General features: G+C 39.2%; 1 protein-coding gene across 5 annotated transcripts in view; it reads left to right on the forward strand.

Annotated features, from left to right (window-relative positions):
- CDC42BPB (CDC42 binding protein kinase beta) overlaps positions 1-20,363 on the forward strand; it is a 93,177-nt gene extending 72,814 nt beyond the window's left edge. For 3 of the 5 annotated variants that reach the window (XM_051769470.1, XM_051769471.1, XM_051769472.1), the window contains 13 exons: positions 1,811-1,947; positions 2,524-2,663; positions 4,224-4,305; positions 7,433-7,649; positions 8,051-8,113; positions 10,840-11,436; positions 14,413-14,510; positions 14,622-14,706; positions 14,861-14,981; positions 15,075-15,192; positions 16,298-16,406; positions 16,499-16,569; positions 18,614-20,363. In XM_051769470.1, the coding sequence (XP_051625430.1) occupies positions 1,811-1,947; positions 2,524-2,663; positions 4,224-4,305; positions 7,433-7,649; positions 8,051-8,113; positions 10,840-11,436; positions 14,413-14,510; positions 14,622-14,706; positions 14,861-14,981; positions 15,075-15,192; positions 16,298-16,406; positions 16,499-16,569; positions 18,614-18,745 (1,970 nt within the window). In that variant the 3' untranslated portion in view covers positions 18,746-20,363. Of the gene's footprint in view, positions 1-1,810; positions 1,948-2,523; positions 2,664-4,223; positions 4,306-7,432; positions 7,650-8,050; positions 8,114-10,839; positions 11,437-14,412; positions 14,511-14,621; positions 14,707-14,860; positions 14,982-15,074; positions 15,193-16,129; positions 16,169-16,297; positions 16,407-16,498; positions 16,570-18,613 lie in introns of those variants that run through there. The other 2 variants (XM_051769473.1, XR_007900144.1) reach the window with 2 other exon arrangements.
- Positions 20,364-21,429: the final 1,066 nt, after the last annotated feature.

A 21,429-nucleotide genomic window follows, 5' to 3' on the forward strand; every position in this document is an offset into this window, starting at 1 on the left:
TATTTCTGTGCCCAGCTTAGTTCTTGCTAGTGACACCCTCTCCACTGACACCCTCAGTATCACATTTAGATTGCCTCATCTGCCCTTCAGGGCTTTTTTTCCTGGCAGATCTTCTGGTGGCAGTTCTTCCCCAAGAGGACCTGTCACTCTGCCAGCACTTGCCCTGGGGCTGCCTTTTGTCTCCTGTTGCTGACAGTTCTGAACTTTTGTTTTGGGTCTCTTTCTACAAGCTTGAAACTGTCTTTTTCCCTTAGTGTAGCTATCAGCTTCACTCTTCTGTCTCATGTGTTTTGATTAAGCTCTGCATCATTAGTTTTCCAGTTTGCCTATTCCACAGCAGATATTAATAGCTACAGAAAAAACTAGAATCACATTCACATAAGAATAGAGATGATTCCAGTAGAACAAAACTTTGCCATGTTCCACTCTCAATCACTTGCTTTTCCCAGTTCCTCCTCTTTTTAATGCTGGAGACTATGGTAAAATACAGCTACGCTTCCAAAGGCCTGTGAAACAGACTGTGAAAATCCTGTGGATTTTCCCTATTCCACAACTGGTGTGCCTTGATATGCACAGTCCTAAATAGTTACGATACCTCCTCGAAGAGCTGAGTTTATTACCTGGTCTTGGGGAGCACCTACAGTACTTTGCATGTATGACTTTTTGGTAACCCCTGCCTTCTTGGGAGCAGACAGTAGCTCAAAGAACAAGCCAGGCAGCCTGCTCGGGGCTGCCTTCTCTGCTGTCTCTTCCCTCAGGCATCATGAGGAGGAGGTTTGTTGCCCAGTCTATGGCTTTAGCAGAAGCAGGCTGTTTCCAGGTTTTTTGGAATCCTTTGACACTTCATAATTACAGGACTAAATGTACCTAGGATAGCTGCCAGATTCCCACTTCTGAGAATATGGTTAGAAAAATACACAGGATAGATCAGAGTGTTGTGCCCTTCTCCTGCTGCCTTCCCAAGCCTACTGGTAGAAACAGGGTAGCTGGGACAAATTAAGCAGAATCTCTGTGGAAAGATCTGACCAATAAGCTGTGGGTTGAATGCCTCAGTATAACACATTAACTCATTCTGCAGTTCCTGTAGTCTGTCTCATGTAAAATGGCATATGAGTTTTTTGTGTGTACTGCTTCTGTATGAAGTGCTCTATAGGCAAGAGACAATAGAGACCTTTGTCCCTTACTGGTGCAGCATAAAGGGGTACAAAATGGTGCAAATGGTAAGAAAGCATGCAATGACTAGTATAGATGTTTGCTGCTTATTTGAACTTGTTTGATCTCTGGGCAATATATATATATATGCCATTTTCATGCAGTATTTCAGTCCTTGTCCGTTGTTTCTATTTCATTTATGCTTTCAAGTCTGTATCTTGTATTTATTAGTTTAACCCTTTCTGTCTTTTTAGTTGATTTAGTTTTACTTTGTCTTTGCAGTGTCCTTGCATACTTGGATCAAATTAAACAGCTATTATCACTATCCTGTAATTTTTATTCCTCCTTTACTAATACTGTTTCTCTTCTGTCACTGGTTGGTGCTTAACGTCAGTGAGGCTGCCAAACTCCATTTCCTTGAAATGTGAACTCAGTTCCTGCCCTTTGTGGATGTAATAGGCTAAAAAGAGGAAATAAAAGAGCTTTGGAGAGTCTCACTCAATATCTAAGTGTGTTCACTCCTTCAGCATAGTGAGCTATTGCAAGTGAGCTGTTTACCAGTTTCAGTGTGATTAATTAATTTGCTGAGTGTAGACTACATTAATCACCTGTTGACTCATACATGCATTTCACTGTGAATTTTCTCTTTTGTACTTAGTGTGTTCATTTGCATGCCATGTTTCCTGCAAGGACAGTGCACCTCAGGTCTGCCCTATACCCCCTGAGCAAGCCAAAAGGCCTCTTGGAGTAGATGTGCAAAGAGGAATAGGAACCGCCTATAAAGGTTATGTCAAGGTAACAGTCTTTTGTTCTTGGACAAGAGAAGAATACTAAACTTCACTTACAGCTATGCAGCTTGGAACCTCTAAGTATGTTTAAACAGATCACCTAAATAGTGCTAAAGCCCTAAGGCTCTGTGTGCCATCGTGTAACTTATTTAACCTTTATTGCTTTAGATGTGGGAGAAACACTTGGTTTTACTACAAGAGCTGAAGGTCAGTAGATTAGTAGTTACAATGTTCATAAGCAGCAAGGGAAAAAAAAGAATGGTTTAAGAAAGAATTTCTGTCATTGTTGATGTAAACACAATATAAAAGGTAAACTGTGCTACCATTTTGGCATCTGTGCAGTATACAAGCCTAATACCTTTATACAAGCCTGAGTATATTTATTAAACTGTAACAAGGAGTGGTTGAATTTAAGAGAGGAGAAATGATTGCTTGATTACTTGACATTTTTCATACTATTTGGAAGGGCAAGTAGAATGTGTTGTAATTCCATTGATCTTAGTATAATCTTTTCTAAATGTCTTGCTTTCTGTGTCTACTACGTGTGCTTACATTTAATAAGCAATCAGTTATTTATACACAGGTCCCAAAGCCTACAGGAGTTAAGAAGGGGTGGCAGAGGGCTTATGCAGTTGTCTGTGACTGTAAACTCTTCTTATATGATGTGCCTGAAGGAAAATCCACTCAGCCTGGAGTTGTGGCAAGTCAAGTCTTGGATCTCAGGTTTGTATTATTATGACAGAGCAGAAATCCTCTGTACTTTTTTCTTAACAGTGGTATTTATTTATAGTACACAAGAAGCTATAACATTATGACAGCTCTGGTCTGAGAAGATATGTGTGTTCTGTATATAGACTGCAGCTAAGTTTAGGCTGATAGATTGGGCTCAGCAAGAAGTCACTTAAGTGACTCTGTAGTCACTTATAGTACTGTCACCAATATTTACAGAATTAGCATGCTTCTTCCTAGACTTCCATATGCGTCTGTGGGAAGCAAATGTACTTTGGTAGATTGCTTTTCCCGTGCACTCTGACCTCAACATTGAGTCACAGATCATCCCATAGCAAATAATTTCAGCAATATTAGAAAAACTGAAGTAGTCTGCAGAAGAGCACCAGCTAATTTACACTGCAAATGGCTCTGACCCTGCCATCTCAAAGGAGTTATTATTTCATGGGGAATCATTTGAACCACTGAACACTGTCTACAAAAGATCTGAGACTTACAGTGATCAGAGTAACCAAGAGGGTTTTTTATTAAAATTTATGGAAATATCAAGAAAGTGTAATACCTTTTAATGTTACAGCACCTTTGTATCTCTGTTGAATATAAAGTTTGCATTCACAGGCACCTTGATCTATATTTTTTTCCAGACAGTAGTAGCGTGGGGTTGCACCAGTAGTGCTGTGCTGTCCTCACAGTCACTGAGAACTGTCAGTGTCAGCTCTCTGACATGCTGGCAGTGGGAGCAGAAACGTGGAAGTATTGCAAATAGCAGCATTCACATCAGTACATTGCTTGAAGCAACTCAGCCAGATATTATACCAACTGTCCCATCCTTTATCTGCTTATTGTAGCTACCTCTTTGAGGCTGTCTTCTGAGGATTCTTAGATGTTTTTAATAGATGTTAACCACCACAGCTATAAATTTTATCATGGGCAAGTTTCAGACATTAGTGTCATCTTTACACTAAAATTGGCAATTATGGTGATCAACTTGGTCAAATTCAGTTTAAAAAGGCTTGTGTAGACAAGCCCTCTGGGGTGGAGCACTCTGAAATGCAAAAGTTGTTCTGATGTCTGTTTATTTTACTGTAATAGAGAATAAAATCTAGCTGTTTTGAAAACCCTTATTTGAATTCCACAAACTATAATTATGTTGCCAAGAGCTTTTTATGTGATTTTTCTTTTTTTCCAAAGGCCCCTCTCTTGCTACACATTGAGGTATGAATTATTCATTTCTAATGTGTCTGCTGGGCTGGAAGAGCAATATTCTTGCTTCTAATTGTAGAATAGGTGTGGTTGGTACACCAAAACTACACAAAGCCACCCCACTTAACTTCAGGTGGACTGAGTTACCAAATGCTGTAGAAACATAACTGAAGCTTGTGAGTTGTTTGGGTCAAGGATGGTTAGAGCATAACAAAGCAGTGATGGCAGTTGTGACCTCTGTGCGGTGTTAGGAGATGGCAGCCTATTGGAACAGTGGTGATACCGATTAGATGGTGCTGAATAATGTTAGTGTGTGCTTGTATGTAATTCTCTTGCTCTCTTTCTTACTAGAGATGAAGATTTTTGTGTGAGCTCTGTCCTAGCATCGGATGTAATACATGCAACTCGTAAAGACATCCCTTGTATATTCAGGGTATGGCAACCAATTTACTCATGAATGAAATGCAAGTTGAATACCAGTGTTTTGTTTTGAGAATGGCATACATTATCCATATATAATGTTGATTGAGTTATGCAGAAGTGTAAGAATTTACAAGGGTTGCTGTGTAGAGGAACAATATGGTGGTACTCATATCTGAACTGTAAAGAAAAAAGTTCTCCTTCTTTCACTGCTTCCTTGTATAAAAAGTTTGGCTTTTTTTATTTTCTTGATTATAATTCAGTATGTTTTGTCTCTTCTTGCATTGGTATTACCAGATTCTGTTTTTTCTTGCTTAGCTTTGGACTCTTGCTTTAGGAACTGATGCTGTAATAGAATATTCTGAAGCTGGGTTGTGCTCATTGATTCTAGTCTGCTGTGTATTATCTTGTATTTAAGAAATACATTTGAAATTTCAGTTTCTTTAATTACGTATTTAAGTACAGTAGGAAAAAATAAAATAAGAGAAAATAATTAGCTGATTTAGGTTCTATCTGAATGCTGTATTTAGTTTTTAACAACAGGAACTTCTTTCCTAGGTTTTATGTGAATTACATTTAATCTGGAATTTTAAAATTTAGAGCAGAGTACATAGTAGCCAGTATCTATAATCCCTTGCATTTGAATACAGAAACTCACTGTTTTCAACATCTCTGATCCTCAGTCATTTAGAATCAAGTCAGTGAAACATGGAAAGCAAAGAGCTGACAGTCACATGCAGTCCCTATCATTTGGTCCTTTAGGGTTTTACTTAGGAAATGTCTTTGTACTTGACTGCCTATGTGTCTTTGCTTTTCTGCTTTTTTCTAGAAATATTTTCTGCAGTGGAATTTTATGCTTTAGTTTACTACTACCTTTACCTTAATTTTCCTCTTACATGTTTCTGTTTTGAGTTTTGTTGGTTTTTTTGTTTGTTTGTTTGTTTTTTAATTTCCATCTGCCTGCTCTCTTCTTAAATTAGCAAATGTGGAATACTGTGGGAAAGAGCTTCTGAGGAGAGAAAATATGCTATGCAGAATGGTGGTTCATTCGTTTAAGAACAAGGCATCCATACAATTTAGCCTGCCTGACTTGCTGCTCTAATTTCTGCCTGCAGTTTTTAAGTGAAAGAGCATCTAAGAAAAAAATAAAACTTCTGTCAAATATCCGCATGTAATAATACTTGTAGAGAGAGACATTACAAAATATCTCCATGGTTTGATCAGATTATCTGCTGCTAAAGAGATCTGATAAATTAACTGGAAGCCTGGTGTGTGAGTAAATCCATTTAGATACCAGAGGAGATGCTGCCAAAGTCCACCTCTTTTTCTTAGTTTTATGTCCCCCTTCAAAAGAAGAAATTTCTAAATCTGGAAACCATTAATATCTGGTGCAAGAGTCTCTTTTCTTAATTTCATTTAATTCTAGATTTGCTTCTTGCTAACATAAAGACACAGAGTAGCTTCTACATAACAGTTAAAACTGTTACTTCATGTAATCTGTGTAAAAATGTAGTCCTTCTTTCATATGTGCCATATAACATAACACATGATATTGGCGGCCCACCAAAGACAGATTTTCATTTCTTCTGGATCTTTCACCAGCAGAAAGCAATACCAGAATGCTGCCAAACACTAAAATGACCTGTGACCACCTCTGACCCCTCATGAATTCAAGAAGAGGAAGGACTTGTCTCAGACTCCAACATTTCTACTTGGCAACCAGTTTTTAAAGCTGGATGTTGGGCTGTCCTGCCATTTAGATACTGCAGTCTGTATTGGAGTGTTTCCACAGCTTAGCAGTTTGAGTTAAGAAATCTTGAGTTTCCTAGCAAATGCTGGATTTTTGTATGATGAATAATGCAAGGTATATGCATATGACTTCTCACATTTTTTCCTGCATTTGACTATATGTAAGATGCCACCTTCAAAAGACTGAGAGGAGTAATACATGGTGGTACTTCAAAGGGAAAGCCTTAGCTGGAGTCTGGTTTGGTTTTGTTTTCTAACTTAAAAATATTATCCATTATGCCTAAATCTGTCTTTAAAATAATAATGCCTAGTTACAGTTTAGACATGAAAAAACTCTATGCAGAGTAATAAGAGCTGTGAACAATCGCAAACTACTTGGTTTTTTTCCTACCTCCCTTCGCCTTCATCTTACTTCTGGAGTCCTGTCTTTGATATCCTATTGTCCCAGGTTTATTTTCAGATATATTTTATGTTTTACATGAGTGTTATTGTGCAGTTCTCTCTTTTCAGGAAATATGTGTGTTGCATAACCACATTATCCACCTTTATGATGATTTTCTTACGAAAGCATATAGGCTGAAGGTCTGTTAATCCATGTTACACCCTTCAGATTTGCCCTTTTGCACTTTTTGTTACTTTTTTCTGTGACAGAAAGCATAGTTCCCATGATCTCACAAACCCTTCAAGCTCTTCATGCAGGACACAGAACTAATATTAAGAATTAGTAAGTGCATACTTCAGGCAACAGAAGTTCCTGGATAGTTTTTTTGTTTAGAATGCATTCTGCTTTGAGATCTATAGGATGTTTTACCTAGGGCATGTAGGAGAAGGCAGACTTCGGTCTCAAACATCGCTTTCCACCAGAGCTTTGAATGCAGATATGATGAGCTCCTCCCCTTGGACAAATATTTTGAAAATTAAGTAGCAAAATCAAGATCTAGAACCGATCATAGCAATGCCTTTGGGTTTAAATGCATGTAGCTCAGAAGGCATGTGTGTCACTTTCAATAAGTTATTAAAATGTCATGGATAGGAGGGATCAGGACAAACTATAGTATGCTACTGAAATTCCAGTTCAGAGCAGGAAGGAACCTTTTACTGCCATGTATTGATTGTTGAAGGATAGGAATGCAGCATTCCTTGCCCTTATTTTAGGATCCAGAATGATTAAGCAAGACTGAGTACTTTTAAACAAAACCACTGTGTCTTGTGCAGTGGTTGTTTTTAGTTTGTTTCTTTGAAGCACTGTGGCCGTATTCGCTGTGTTGTGCAACCCCCCCCACGTACATCATTGCATTGTTATGAAAAAGTGTATTTCATTTTCACAGTTCTGCATGACAAAAAGGGCTTTTATTACTCTAACTAATTTCACTTTCTCTGTCTGTTAAAAGGTTACAGCTTCTCTCTTAGGTTTGCCTTCAAAGTCTTGTTCTCTACTGATCCTGACGGAAAATGAGAATGAAAAGAGGAAATGGGTTGGAATCCTAGAAGGGTTGCAGTCTATCCTTCACAAAAACAGACTAAGGAACCAGGTTGTGCATATTCCACAAGAAGCCTATGACAGTACACTGCCTCTTATTAAAGCAAGTTTAGCTGCTGCTATTGTAGGTATGATTGTTTTAACTTTTATAAGTGTGTGAGGGTTGTTGGACCTTTTAGATGGAGCTTTTGTGCTTCATAATGAGAGCACTGACACTTTGAAATAAATTCCTCAGCTGAACTCCTTCATAGGAATTTAATAATGGGGGGAAATGTTAATCTTGCATTGAGATTCAGATTTCTTCATCTACTTGGGGTAAATAATACTGTTTAATTGTTTAGCAGGTTGTTTTAGCAATATGGTATGTAGCATGCTTTTGACAGACTGTGTGAACTTGAACAAAATCGATTTGCTGCTGAAAATCTTGTTTGTCCAGAAATTTTTTCAGGTGTTCAAATCAAACAGTCTGTTTTGAAGACAAGATTAAGTGTAGCTGAATTAATAGCTCTTTTTTTTTCTTTTGGTTTAGATCGAGATAGAATAGCAATTGGTTCAGAAGAAGGACTGTATGTGATAGAGGTGACCCGTGATGGTAAGTTAGGCCATAATGCATGCAGTAATTACATACAGAATAATGAGCTCCATAACTTTTAGTACTGCTGTAATATAGGTTGCTCAACAGCCTTTCATGTGTAGTAAGTATTAAGCACTCACTTAATTGATGAGAAGGAAAAGTGAATGTGAGATATAAGCACTAATTTGGTCATTATCATTACATTCAGTTGACTGGCTGAAATTAAAGGGATGAGTTACTGGGCATATTCTGACACATTCTCACCTTAACTGTGTTCCCACAGCAGGTAGCAAAATGTCTGAGCACCCAGAGCATGCACAGCACACACAGAGTTTGTAGACTTTCCATCAAAGCCTCCATGTCTCATTGTCTGTTTCTTCCAGAAATGTGACAACCACTCACATTCTCTTTCACACCGATGATGGCCAAGTGCTTCCTTGCTCCCTTCCATCATCTATTTCCTTAACTCCATGCTTCATCCTGAACCTGCTTTTTCCTTCCTGTTCTTAGTGCACTTTGCCTTCTGCTTAAGGAAAAATGGGATTAGTGTAGTCTGAAGTTCTTTCTGAAGACTCACAGTGTCCATTCCTTCCTTGACCTGCTGGTGATGCTCTTCATAGTGTATCCCAGGATTTTTTTGGCCTTCTGGGCTACAAGGGCACACTGCTGGCTTGTGGACAGGTTGTTGTCCAGCAGTGTCCCCCAGTTGTTCTCCACAGAGCTGTTTTCCAGGAGGTTGGCCCCCAGCCTGTACTGGTGCCTGGGGTTCTTCTCCAGATTGCAGGACCCTGCACTTCCCTTTGTTGAATTTCAGACAGTAACCACGGCGGTGTTGGATCAAGGGTTGGACTTGATGATCTCGGAGGTCCCTTCCAACCCAGCTGATTCTGTGATTCTATAATTCCTGAGGGCTGGTCTTATCAGTGATTTCCTTGATTTCCTTTTTCAACGTGACTTAGTATGTGGCTATTTGAAAGCGGGATTTTAGTCATGCTAAAACTTCTATTTCAATGTAAAAGTAGACTAATGAATACAGGTTTTTAATTCCTTTGACTTCCAAAATTAAATTACATCAGGGATGTAATTTTAAGTCAAAAAGCAAAATGTTATCGCTTCATCTTGTTTAGAATAAGACATTTCCCAGTTCCAGGAGAAACTGCTTTATACATGGAGACAGCACATATTTGAAATTCTTTTTAGGAGTAATGAATGCCATTCCTTTGAGTAAGCTTCCAGTGGTCACCATTCTCTGAGTAGTTAGATATAAAGATAACTTGAGATGCAGATAATTCCAGAGATTCCAGTACAGCTTCCTGCATTAAAGAAAATTGTACGTCTAATTTGAAAGGTTATTTCATAAAGGAACAATTACCTGCATCACCGTGTCATGTGTAAATGTGAAAATGAATTGTCAATTTTGGTTTAAAGGTAAATGATATTTAGCAGGAGTTTTCTATGGCCAGTTCTGTGTGCTAATAGCATTCTTATGAATGGTAATCTCTTTTTCATTTTATGGCATTTGTAATTTTCAGTGTTAATTAACTGCCAGATGTTTATATCAAAGATCTTTGGTCAGAAGACCACTTAATTCTTGACAAATAAGCTAGAGCTGGAGCTAGAAAAAAATCTTTTCTCTCTGGCAAAGTTCCAACAGCTGATTATTTCATAGAATTTCTTCAGACATATCATCTGTTTGTGCAAGTGGAGGGATGCCACAACAGCACTTGGCTTTGTGATCTAAACAGCCAAAGTCTTGTTACCAAGTTTACAGAATTCGGTAACTTGGCTACGTTACTCAACTATTACTGAAAAAATGGCATATAATTTCCAGTTAATATTTCTCCTTTTTTTTTGTTAATTATCATTTACAAATACTTTTAATGCATTCAGCTAACAGAAAATGAGTTATAATTTGATATAGATATGGCTTATGATTATTATGTTTCCTACCTTAGTATTTCCCATCTATTTGTACTCCATGAAATACTCATGGCATTCCTGAAAGTGCTTGTGCAGCCACGATCCCAAAAGAAGAACACATTGTACCTAACCCCCTTAGCTGACTCTAACCCAGCTTTAAAAAAATGCTTCAAACAGTGAAACTCCCCAGCTGCCATTGGCAGCCTAACTAGTCCTTGCTGTGGGGTAGCTTTTCCTGGTGCCTGTCCTAAACCTCTCTTCCTGCAGCTTAAACCCATTCCTTCTTATCCTTTCCCCATCACAGCATTTTTTGCCTTTCCATATAGGTGTTTTACACTCACTTACTGTACTGCTTTCTTATCTGGCTGAGAGATCTGCCTGCATTTTATTTCCTCAGTTATCAGCATTAAATACTTTATATTTCTTCTCATTGTATTCTGCTAATTTGGAATTCCTCTAAAATTTACTGAAGATGCCGATGTTTTCCTGAAGGTGGGACCCATTTTAGAAAATGTGGTATCTGACACTGGACACATGATATTATATAAAAATTATATAAAAAAATTTCTCCATTTATCCCACATGTTAAGCATCCTTTTCCCACAAAGTGTTGTTGAGACTTTTTATCAATAAATTATAAATTGCTTCATTGTTTGCTCTCTGAATTGATAACAGAGATTGAACACATGTAATAAGTGCTCTTCCTCACCTGGTACATGTCTGTGTTTAGATTCGTTTTCAGACATCACTGTGTAATACTGCAGTGTTTCCAGGCCTGATGCTTTTTCCTGTTTAACTTATGGCATCTCTTGTTTCCTTTGCAGTGATAGTCCGAGCTGCTGACTGCAAGAAGGTGTACCAGATAGAGCTTGCTCCCAAAGAGAAAATTATCATCCTCATCTGTGGTCGGAACCATCACGTCCACCTTTACCCCTGGGCCTCTCTGGATGGGTCAGAAGGGAACTTTGACATTAAGCTTGCAGAAACTAAAGGCTGCCAATTGATTACAACTGGAACACTAAAGAAGAGTTCTTCTACTTGTTTGTTTGTGGCTGTCAAGCGACAGGTTTTTTGCTATGAAATTCACAGAACTAAACCTTTCCACAAAAAATTCAGTGAAATTCAGGCTCCGGGAATTGTACAGTGGATGACAGTGTTCAAGGACAAGCTCTGTGTTGGCTACCAGTCTGGGTTCTCTCTGTTGACCATCCAGGGAGATGGACAATCTATAAACCTGGTAAATCCTAATGACCCCTCGCTTATCTTCCTCTCACAGCAGTCTTTTGATGCCCTTTGTGCTGTGGAGCTCAGTAATGAGGAATACCTGCTTTGCTTCAGCCATATGGGAGTATACGTCGATTCGCAAGGTCGAAGGTCACGCATGCAGGAACTAATGTGGCCTGCAACTCCTGTTGCCTGTAGTATGTATATGTTTTTCTGTTGCCATATCCCTGTTGCTGCTTTACTTGTCTAAAAATAGTCAGCATTGTATTCAATTTTGCTTCGGTTTGTCTTTGAATATCTACAGTTTAAATTTCGGTGAGTTAACAGACACATAAGTTCTTCCTGATGGTAGTTTTGGATGTGGAGATCCTGGATGCTGCAAGAAAAGCTCTGTCTTGTTCAGGACACAGAGAATAAATAGCAGAATGCAAAATAATTTCTACAGACAGTAATCCTGGATGCAGGACAGTGCAAGACTACCTGTCTGTGAAATTCTATAAAGATTTTTGTTCCCCTAGAGAGTGTAAATATCTAGTTGTCCGTAGGATGTCTTCTGTGTCCTGTACTCAAAGTACAATAGAAAGCTGAAGAAGAAATGTAACTGCAACTCTAAAGGTTCATGAAGATAACAAGAGGTAAAAGTACTAATTTTTTGGCAGAACTGGTAGTACTTTTTCTCCTTTTGGCTTTATTTTTTAGGGGGAGAATTTCCAAAAATAGTGTAGGTGGAGGGTAATTTTTCAACTACTCTGCATGTTTCAGGAGCATTGATTTATCAGCTAGGTAGGATAGAGGTTACATGCAGAGCATTTTTCAGTATTCAGTAGTCAAAGGCAGGTGATGATAAAACTGGGATTCCTATTTGGAGCTCAAATAGCAATTAAAAAATTTTGAATGATCAAAGGCAAGAAATAGCTTTTTGTTTAAACAGTGCAACAAGGAGTTAGGTGCATGTTGGTTTGATCAGGCCAGGCCATAATAGCAGTTTGTTTAATTTTAATTGTCTTGGACTGAAATTGTTTGCTTGCTTTACACTGACCTAGTTTTTTACAGAAGTCTGAAGGAAAGGCCCAAGGAAACAATGTAGTGGCAAATTTACTTTAAAACACCATTAGCTAAAACTAATGTTTCCTTTTCCTTAATCAGCTTTACAGTTTTTTGCATTTCAGCAAACTAGACTTGCTAGTTAATGGTCTTGTCTGTTATTATTAGAAGTGTTTGTTATAACCTTCTTGTATGTGCAATCCTGAGTGGCACTGGCCTAGGGCTGTTTTTGTAGAAAGAGCAACATTTTTCGCTGCCAAAGGAACCTGGATTACTTCCCTTTTCATTAGGCTTGTCCTCCATCCTCAGTCCTGGTGCCTGTCACTAGTGATGGTGGCTTTTTTTAACTTTCCCTTCAAGAGGTCATAAAATTACAGAATGGTTTGGGTTGGAAAGAATCTTTAAGATCATCTAGTTTCAACTCTCCAGCCATGGGCAGAGACACCTTCTACTAGACCAAGTTTCTCAAAACCCCACCCAGCCTGGCCTTCAGCACTTCCAGGGATGGAGCAGCTTCTTCCACAGCTTCTCTGAGCAACCTGTTTGAGTGCCTGCCAGGAAAGAATTTCTTCCTAATATCCAATCTAAACCCACTCTCAGTTTAAAGCCAGTACTCTACATCCTATCACTCCATACCTGTGTAAAAAGTCCCTCTCCAGCTTGCTTGTAGTCCCTGTAGGTACTGAAATGTGCTATAAGGTCTCCCTGGAGCCTTCTCTTCCCTAGGCTGAACAACCCCAACTCTCTCAATCTGCCTTCATAGGAGAGATCATTGAAGTGGAACTGATTCTCCCCCTGTTATGGTTTCTACTGTGGTAAAGCACCATGTACAGAGGTTTAAGGGTACAGCAGAGAATTTGTCTCTGGGGCATTTGGTGCCCTCACACATGGAGAGGGCAGGGGCTGCATTCGCACAGCTCTGTTATCCCGGGTGGCCTGTCTGGGTTGCTGCTACACCAGCTTGATTCTGTGCTGAGTCAGTGCAGGTGTCGTGGGGCTGCTTGGCTCAAGTGCAGCCTAGTGCAAAGCATTGGAGCCAGCAGGTCTCCAGGCTGTAGCCTGGGCAAGCCCAGTGCAGACACTGACATGTCTCACTGGGAACCAGTCAAGATCTGGTCTAGCTCATCAGCTCTGACTCGCAAGTGCCAGCCTTGGCTACAAGCTGGTCAGGCAGAAGCAGCTGGTGTTTCTGCCTGATGCTTGGTTCTCTCCTTTGATTTGAACATCCAAGCCAACTGTGACCCCCTGTAATAAATACTTGACCATAAATTATTTTTGTGATACATATATATGATAGCTGTCCAAGGCTTTGTGTGAATGAATTTAATACTAGCACTACACCTTACTTCAGTTTTTCTAAGAAGATTTTGTGATGTGTTTAGTGTCCTTTTGGGTTATTTTCATTTTGCTTATTGAAGCATCTCTTCTCTATTAAATCCCATAAGTTTCTAGTAACTGCTCTTTACATCAGAACACAGCCTTTACATGAGCAGAAGCTCTAGAGATCTCCGCTTTTCTTTCGGCCTAAAATAAAGTTGTCTGCTGATGCCTTTTATGCTTTAAGAAAAAAAAGTTGAAAAGAAAATGAGTTATGGGCTTTAAGCACTGTGACATTTTTATGTTAACCTGATGAAAGCACCCATACATGAATATCTAAAGCTAGATAATTGTTGGCAAAAGAGGAAGGAAATTGAGAACAGATCTGCATCATGAGTTCACGACCCAGCTCACAGATGGTGGCCCTCTCATCTCCTCTGCACACAGCAGATGTATCGTTAGTTTGCTGCTTCCGAAATGAAGTAATCCATAGAAAAGCTAGCTGCTCACTTCCTACCACCTAGCAAATTTGTATGCATGTGAAAACTTCAGATGCCATTTTGCAATTTCATGAAATGGCAACGTGAAGTTTTAAAAATACATGGAAAATCTTTCCATGATGCTGGTAGTTGTCATTAGCAAGTCTATTATCACAAAAAATTCTATTTGAAACTGGGGCTTTGAAACAGTGTTTTAAAATGTGTCTCACACATAGTGGAAAACTTGTAAGTATTGAAATTTGCTCAAATATATGTCAGATCTGGACTACTGAAATGACATTAGGGTTTTCTGTTTGTTTTTAATCTGTGCAGGTTGCAATTCTTCTTATGTAACAGTGTATAGCGAGTATGGTGTTGATGTATTTGATGTTAACACTATGGAATGGGTCCAGACTATTGGCCTGCGAAGGGTAAGTAATTTTCCTTGAATATTGAACTTAATTGGGCTAATTTCAAATGAGATGTTTCTTCATGGTGTATGCTGGGCTTGAGTTAATTCGCTATCTCCTTCCTCAAAACAGATCAGACCATTAAACATGGATGGCACACTGAACCTCCTTAACTGCGAGCCACCAAGACTAATATATTTCAAGAACAAGTTTGCAGGTGAGCAAAGGGCAAGGGGAGAAATGGGGAACTGATATGAAGCTAACTGAGTAAATTTAACCGTGTTATTACCTTTGCATCGGATGAAATTTGTGTTGGATACATCTGGGTCAGTGTGTACCTGTATATGTGAAATGGCATTGTGGTATTACAGCAGGAGCTGGCCTCAGTGTACCAGAAACATCTGACAACAGCAAGAAGCAAATGCTTCGAACCAGGAGCAAAAGAAGATTTGTATTTAAAGTTCCTGAGGAAGAGCGATTACAACAAAGGCGGTAAGAATTTAATTGTGGCACATAACTTAATGTGTATGATGACATGCAGAGACTGGGAATGCTTATTAAAAAAAAATCACTCTGTTCTTTTAGGGAAATGCTTAGAGACCCTGAGCTAAGGTCAAAGATGATTTCTAACCCAACAAATTTCAACCACGTGGCTCATATGGGACCAGGAGATGGAATGCAAGTTCTCATGGACCTCCCACTGGTAAAATACATTTTAAAGGGAGAGAGATATATGTGCATTTGTTCTTGATCACAAAAACTGTGAAGATGAGCTGTATGGGCTTCAAGTATTATCTCTGTACCAAATTCTTCTTTAAAGCCTTTTGAGAAAGGTGAACCTTCCTGCTGTGTAATGCTTCTAAATCCTGTGCAAGGAAATACTATTAGCTGGCTTATGAATGAGACACTGAATGAAACAGATATCACTGCCAGGAGCTTGTTAGTAGTTTTGTAAATAATCCGTCTCTCCTCCTTCCTTTTTCTCGTTTCTCTTCTTAAAATAACAGAATGAATTTCCTTTCCCCTCATCCTCTCGACATTCTGCTCTTGATATCACCTCCAACAGGCTTTGAGCACGTCTATCACATGAGCCCTATCTCTGCTGAATTCTCTCTCCAGAGTGACCATTCCTCACTGCAAGGCTCCCCTCTGCTTTCTTCCTCTTCCTGTCCCTCCTCTGCTTCCCTAGCAAGGGTAGGAGTAGCTACAAACTGTTAGGAACTGGAATGGTATGCTTGTGGCACTTTGCCAATTCTAGAGCAATAACAAGAGGGAAAAAACTAATGCTGTGGAGGTAACTAAAATGCATGTGAGTTGCAGTGCTTTCTAGCATTAATTTTATTTTGTATTTAACTAATACATCATTTTGTGAGCTATTTTAGTGTTAAGTCCACAAGGGGAAGGCAAGTGTGAAGGTACATTTCTACATTCTGTATGTACCCTCCATTTCATAGCTGTTAGTCAGGCTTTCTCTTGTCTTTCTCAGATAGCCCAGATGTGGGTATGGCATTTGTTCTTTCAGCAGGAGGAGGAAGGAAAGCAGAGCTGTTGGTACAGTCCCTGCCCCTTCATATAGGGTTTGCTGGCTGACAGGTTCTAGTGGCTGCTATGGGGCTTAGTTTTTTCTCTGTCTTTCTCAGGGTTTGTGTCTGTTACTGAAAATATGTGGATGTGGTCAAGTAAGTTCAGTTTTTCTACCAACACTGGGTTGTAATAGCTTCAAAAGCACAGTAAAGTTTTCATGAGTAACAACTTCTCGTTGGATAGCCTTTGTTGCTGGCTAACAAGGTGTTTCATCTCAACTGTAGAGTGTCCTACCTCCTGCACAGGATGAAAAAACCTGTCCGTCTGCAGCAAACCTCTCACGGCAGCAGCAGCAGCAGAGAAACAAAACCTACATCTCGTGGCCCTCATCAAGTAAGGCTGGAAGGCAGCTTGTCAGTTCTGCACTGTAATCTGTGGCATCAACAAGAGGTGTAAACCTGCCTTTTTTCCTTTATTCCCTCCAGGTGGCAGTGATGTGGGAGTGGCCATGCCTTCCCGAAGTATGTCCGACCCTGACCAGGAGTTTGACAAAGAGGTAAAATAGCTTTTGTTAAAGGAAGACTGGTGATATCCTGTTGACGTAGGTTGTTTTCTTTTTCGAATAAATTACATTTCCTAGGAAATATTTCATAGAGACGTTTATGGAGATGTTTTCCTTCCACAAATGTTTTTTTTCCAGCCTTTAATATACGTTTGAAAGTTAGATATGCCAGCACAAAAGCAAAGCTGTGAAAAGATCTTTTTATGGTGATATTTTAAGAAGTATTATGTCTTGGATTAAGCTTTATAGGCAAGGCAAATTTGACTAATTGATGAAATGTCCTCAAAGCTCCTAAAATTGTTCTCTGTGCTATTAGCATAGAATAGCAAAGTAATATGACTCGTTAAGTAATTTTCTGTGCTGCCTTAAGGAAGACATTTTGTCATGTAACTTGAGAAGAAATCATATTTTAAAATATATAAAATTGGTTTTAGTAAGAGTACATGCCAGTAGTCACCAAACCAAAAGTGTCCAGGCTGTACAAAACTGGTGTTCTTGAATCTAAATAGAGAAGATATATGATTTTTGCTTCCTTGATTTATCATGTGTGTAGCTTCTTCCAAGCTTTCCTGAGGGACTGTCTGTGCAATTAAAGTGTTAGGAAAGAAAGTGTTAGTGGTCCTGCGAGACAAACGCTTAGATCAAGATCTTTTTTAGTGCTTTTTGATACCCAACTGCAAGCCCATGTAACGTTCTGGATTTTTAAGCATGTTTTCCTGAAGCCAGACCTTTGCAGGATGCCTTAGTACACCCCAAGTCCAGAGTTCTGATTACAGTCATGTTCTGACTTCCTTTGTCACCTTCAGTAAGCCATTAAAAGCACAGGAAAATGGGGATCTCTAAACAGGCTTGATTTTCAAAGGTGGTGATGATGATGGACTATGTTAGTTGACTTAGTTATTCTGCACATCCTTTCCAAATTCCATTATATTCCATGCTGTAAAAATACTTGCAGTTTGTAGGCACAAATGATAGATTCTAAAGGGGACTTTTTACAATCTTTTCTCTTTTGGTGTATCTTACAATATCTTGTGACTTTCTAAATGTTCAAAAATTGTAGTGTGAAACTGGAAAGAGGCTCTAATAACACCTTTTGGCTTTATACTTTTTTCCCCGTAGCTTTTGGCTTTATTGCAGCATGAACTGGATCATGTTAGGATAATCTTGTTATAGATGATCTTATTATTGTTCAAGCCATGCAAAATCTTGTGAACAGTGTTCTCGAAGGATGTTACCTTTCAATCTATTTGCTAAATATATATTTCCCTTTCTTGAAAATAACTTGCTGCAATGGTACCAGTTTTTCCTGTGCAGTGTTTCATTAGCTGTGAATGTGTGCAGTGCTCAGAGTTGTAACTCACCAAAATAGTGGGAATCTTGCCAGCCATCCTGTTGAAGTGAGACCAGGCTGTGAAGGCAAATATCCAACAACTAATCTAACACTGGGGAAATAACTGTGGATAGTCTTTATTAGATATTGACGTAGGATGTATCCAGTAAGTCTGTTCTGTTTCCAGATCTCCAGCCTGATTCTTGGCAACCTTCACTCTTTTGTCGGGCACTTCACATGCTTGTTGCTGTTTTGTAGACAGTTCACATGCTTGTTTCCTTCCTTCTCACCAAACTGAGGATGATTTGGCTGTAATTGTTTACATGTTTACATGGGTAGATAAACCTCCTCTGGGGCTATAAAAATTACCTAGAAATTGCAGGCTGGTAAGTTCTGAACAACAGTGAACAGACAGATGCATTCCATCAGGAAAGTTTTGCAATGGCTAACAGAGAGGAGCTGGAGATGTAGCGATTTCCACATACTTTACCATAATTCCTGTTACGTCAGAAGGTCACCTTTGGGACTACACTACAGCCTGTTGATGATAATGGAAGTACTTGCATGAATGTTTAACTATGAAATTAATGTAATGCACACTGCTTCGTAGGTGTTGCTCACCCTAATTTTTGAGTACCTTTGAAAGCTCTTGAGTGTAAAGAATTCACTTTAAGTAAACATAATTTTTTTAATGTTTCTCGTTAACAGCCTGATTCAGACTCCACCAAACACTCTACTCCATCTAACAGCTCAAATCCAAGCGGTCCCCCAAGTCCCAACTCTCCTCATAGGAATCAGCTTACGCTAGATGGACTGGACCAGTCAACCTGTGACGCATAACACTACCGCTCTCACCATTCCAGCTCCGGTCATCCGCTACTCCATGGTATTCAAGAGCAGGGCAAAGCTGACTCAGATGCTAGTGCCAAGACTGACACAGACTCTCTAGTGTTGTACAAGAATAATTATATATCCAGATTGTAGATACAAACTATTGAAATGAAGAAAATTCTTTACTAATAGCGATCAAGCTTTTTATGCAGAATTGTTCACTGCTCAGCTATGGTTGGTTCCTTTCTGCACAGCTGTGACATGGTTTTATTGCATAGGAGCATTTAAGGCCACCAGTAAATAGTCTTATTCTTATGGTGAAAGAGAAATAGAGAGAGATACTGATAATGTTGCTACAATATCAGGAATATTATTTTTCTATAGAATGATGTAATGTCTGATTAGCAGGAAATCCTTTTAGACAGAATTTGGACCTCTAAATAGGAAATGTGAGCAGGTCTAGTTACATCCTCAGATGAATACACTTCTCCCTTTTTCCCATAACTGTTTGTTTCCTAAATCTTAAGGAGAATGCTAGGAAGCTGTAGGTCGTTTCCAACATCACCAGGAAGTCAAATGAAAGCTGGTTATAGTTTTGTGGCCTTTTAAATCATTTAGCCATTACATATACAGCTGCATAACTGTCTTTCTATCTTTCTACCAACTTTTTAGTCTTGTACATAGGACTACTGCCAGTTATCTCTTTACCCATTCCCTGCTTTTTAGTCCTCATCAGTCACTAGTCAGGGCTTTTAAAATACTGGTAATTACTGCTGTGAAAAAAAAAAAATTTTACTCCTAGTTCCTGCCTATCTCCTCCTGAGAAGTTGTTTCTCCTGGGTTTTTTGGTGTAAGGACACACTACGCTGTTTAGCTAGCAAGCCTTCTCGTGGACGCATTGCCCTCGAAGTCTGCCTGACCTGAGGGACTATATCGCACTAAAACATCAGTCTGCTTTATTGGCTACCAAAGTGGAACGTGAAGGATGTGTAACTGGGGGTGCTGCTTTTCTCATTAACTGTATCCTCACCTGCATGAAGACCCCATGATTATTAATCAAGTATTGATCATGTAGAAAAATGCACAACACACTCCTGTATATTTTGCGATGGCCCACGTGCAGTGATGTTTTGCGTGTATATTTAATCTCATGCTTCCATGTATTATACATTTAGTAATCAAGGATTTGTGACCATGTTTCATTAAAAGCTTGTAATTAATTCCGTGGCTGGCATATCCAGTTTGTCATTGTCACACTAGTGTGCCTTCTGTGCCAATTTTATGACAGTTGGATGTCACTTATTTAAAATTCGGTTTAAATGGGCTAATGATATGCCAATGGCTAATGTTCTTTTCTGAAACACTGTATAGGACGTGCACTTATCTTTAGTTTAAACTGAGTGTTCTAGTCAACATTTAATCCTGTTACGTTAAGTGTTCGACAGTACTTGCTCTTTTTCTCAGATTCTTGATAAAGGGGCTCAGTTAGAGCTGGACACTACTGCTTTGGGGGTTTTCTGGTTTTTACTTTTTTAATGTAAGTCTAAGTCTTTGTAATTATTGAATTGTGAGAACATTTTTGAACAATTTACCTGTCAATAAAGCAGAAGAGGGAGGTTTTAAAGTTCATAGTCGTCTGTCTTGACATCTGAAAACAATCTGCCACTGACACTTGCTTTAGTCTCATGGTAAATTCCCTTCGTTCACATGGATGTTTTACATAAACTGAAAGATACTTCGAAGCTCTGTAGGCGAACACTACGAGAAAGGTGCAAGTTGCTGCAGGTAAATGAATGTTCAGGAGAGACAGAAGTCCTTTGGGTGGAATACAGTGTTAAAATGTTGTGCCCTCAGTTTGTGTTAGAGTTGTCATTTCATTGAGTCACTGGCCCTATTAGTTCCTTTTTAATCGATTTATGTGACTGCTTCCTTACGGCTGAAGCACAGTAAGGAGGCTGCAGGATCTATTCAGGCATCTTAAGGGTGATAAAACAATAAATATTTTTGACTTGTTGTCAAAGCAGTAGTCCCAAAGAAAGGCTTAGGAACATTTCAAGGATTGGTGTGTGAATGGTGCCGCCCCTCATATAGGGTGGTTTTTTTTAAAGCTCCCTTCATGCTCTGGTATTTGAGCATCAGAGAGCCCACTGTAACTAGAGCAGAGCAATATCTTCTCTAGTGTGTTCTGGGTAAACATCCCTCACCCATAATGGAGTGCCTGAATTGCTTCTTGGTTTGGCTCACCCTTAACAGAGAAGGCCTTAGTGGGTGTTTTGGACCCTGCTATTCCTTGCCTGACCAAACCTAGCTGGGCAGACTGGGGCAGGTTGGCTTGGGAGAGTGCACCCATCCCATCCTGGGGATGGGGTGATAGCTGACAGGAGGTTTGAGGCTGTGTGCCGGAAGCATTCTCACAAGTATTCATGCTAATCAGCCTTTGACTTTTAAAAAAGATTTCTCCTGCTCTTGAGCTGATTTTTCTCTGCACAGTGAGGACTTAGGATGACAACAAAGTCTTTAATTATGGGGGTATTAAATCATAGCACTCAGCAGTGCCAGGGCTTGGTTATAATTTAAGCAGGAGAACGTTTCTAGAAAAATAAATTAATTGCTCATATGAATACATTATTCTTTTCTTTCATTTTTTTTTCTTCCCTCAAGTCTGGCCAAGCAGAATTCCTTCCCAAGTCCTC

This window comes from Manacus candei, unplaced genomic scaffold (assembly GCF_025592945.1).
Source record: "Manacus candei isolate 608988 ecotype Guabito, Panama unplaced genomic scaffold, ASM2559294v1 h1tg000109l, whole genome shotgun sequence".
NCBI lineage: Eukaryota > Metazoa > Chordata > Aves > Passeriformes > Pipridae > Manacus > Manacus candei.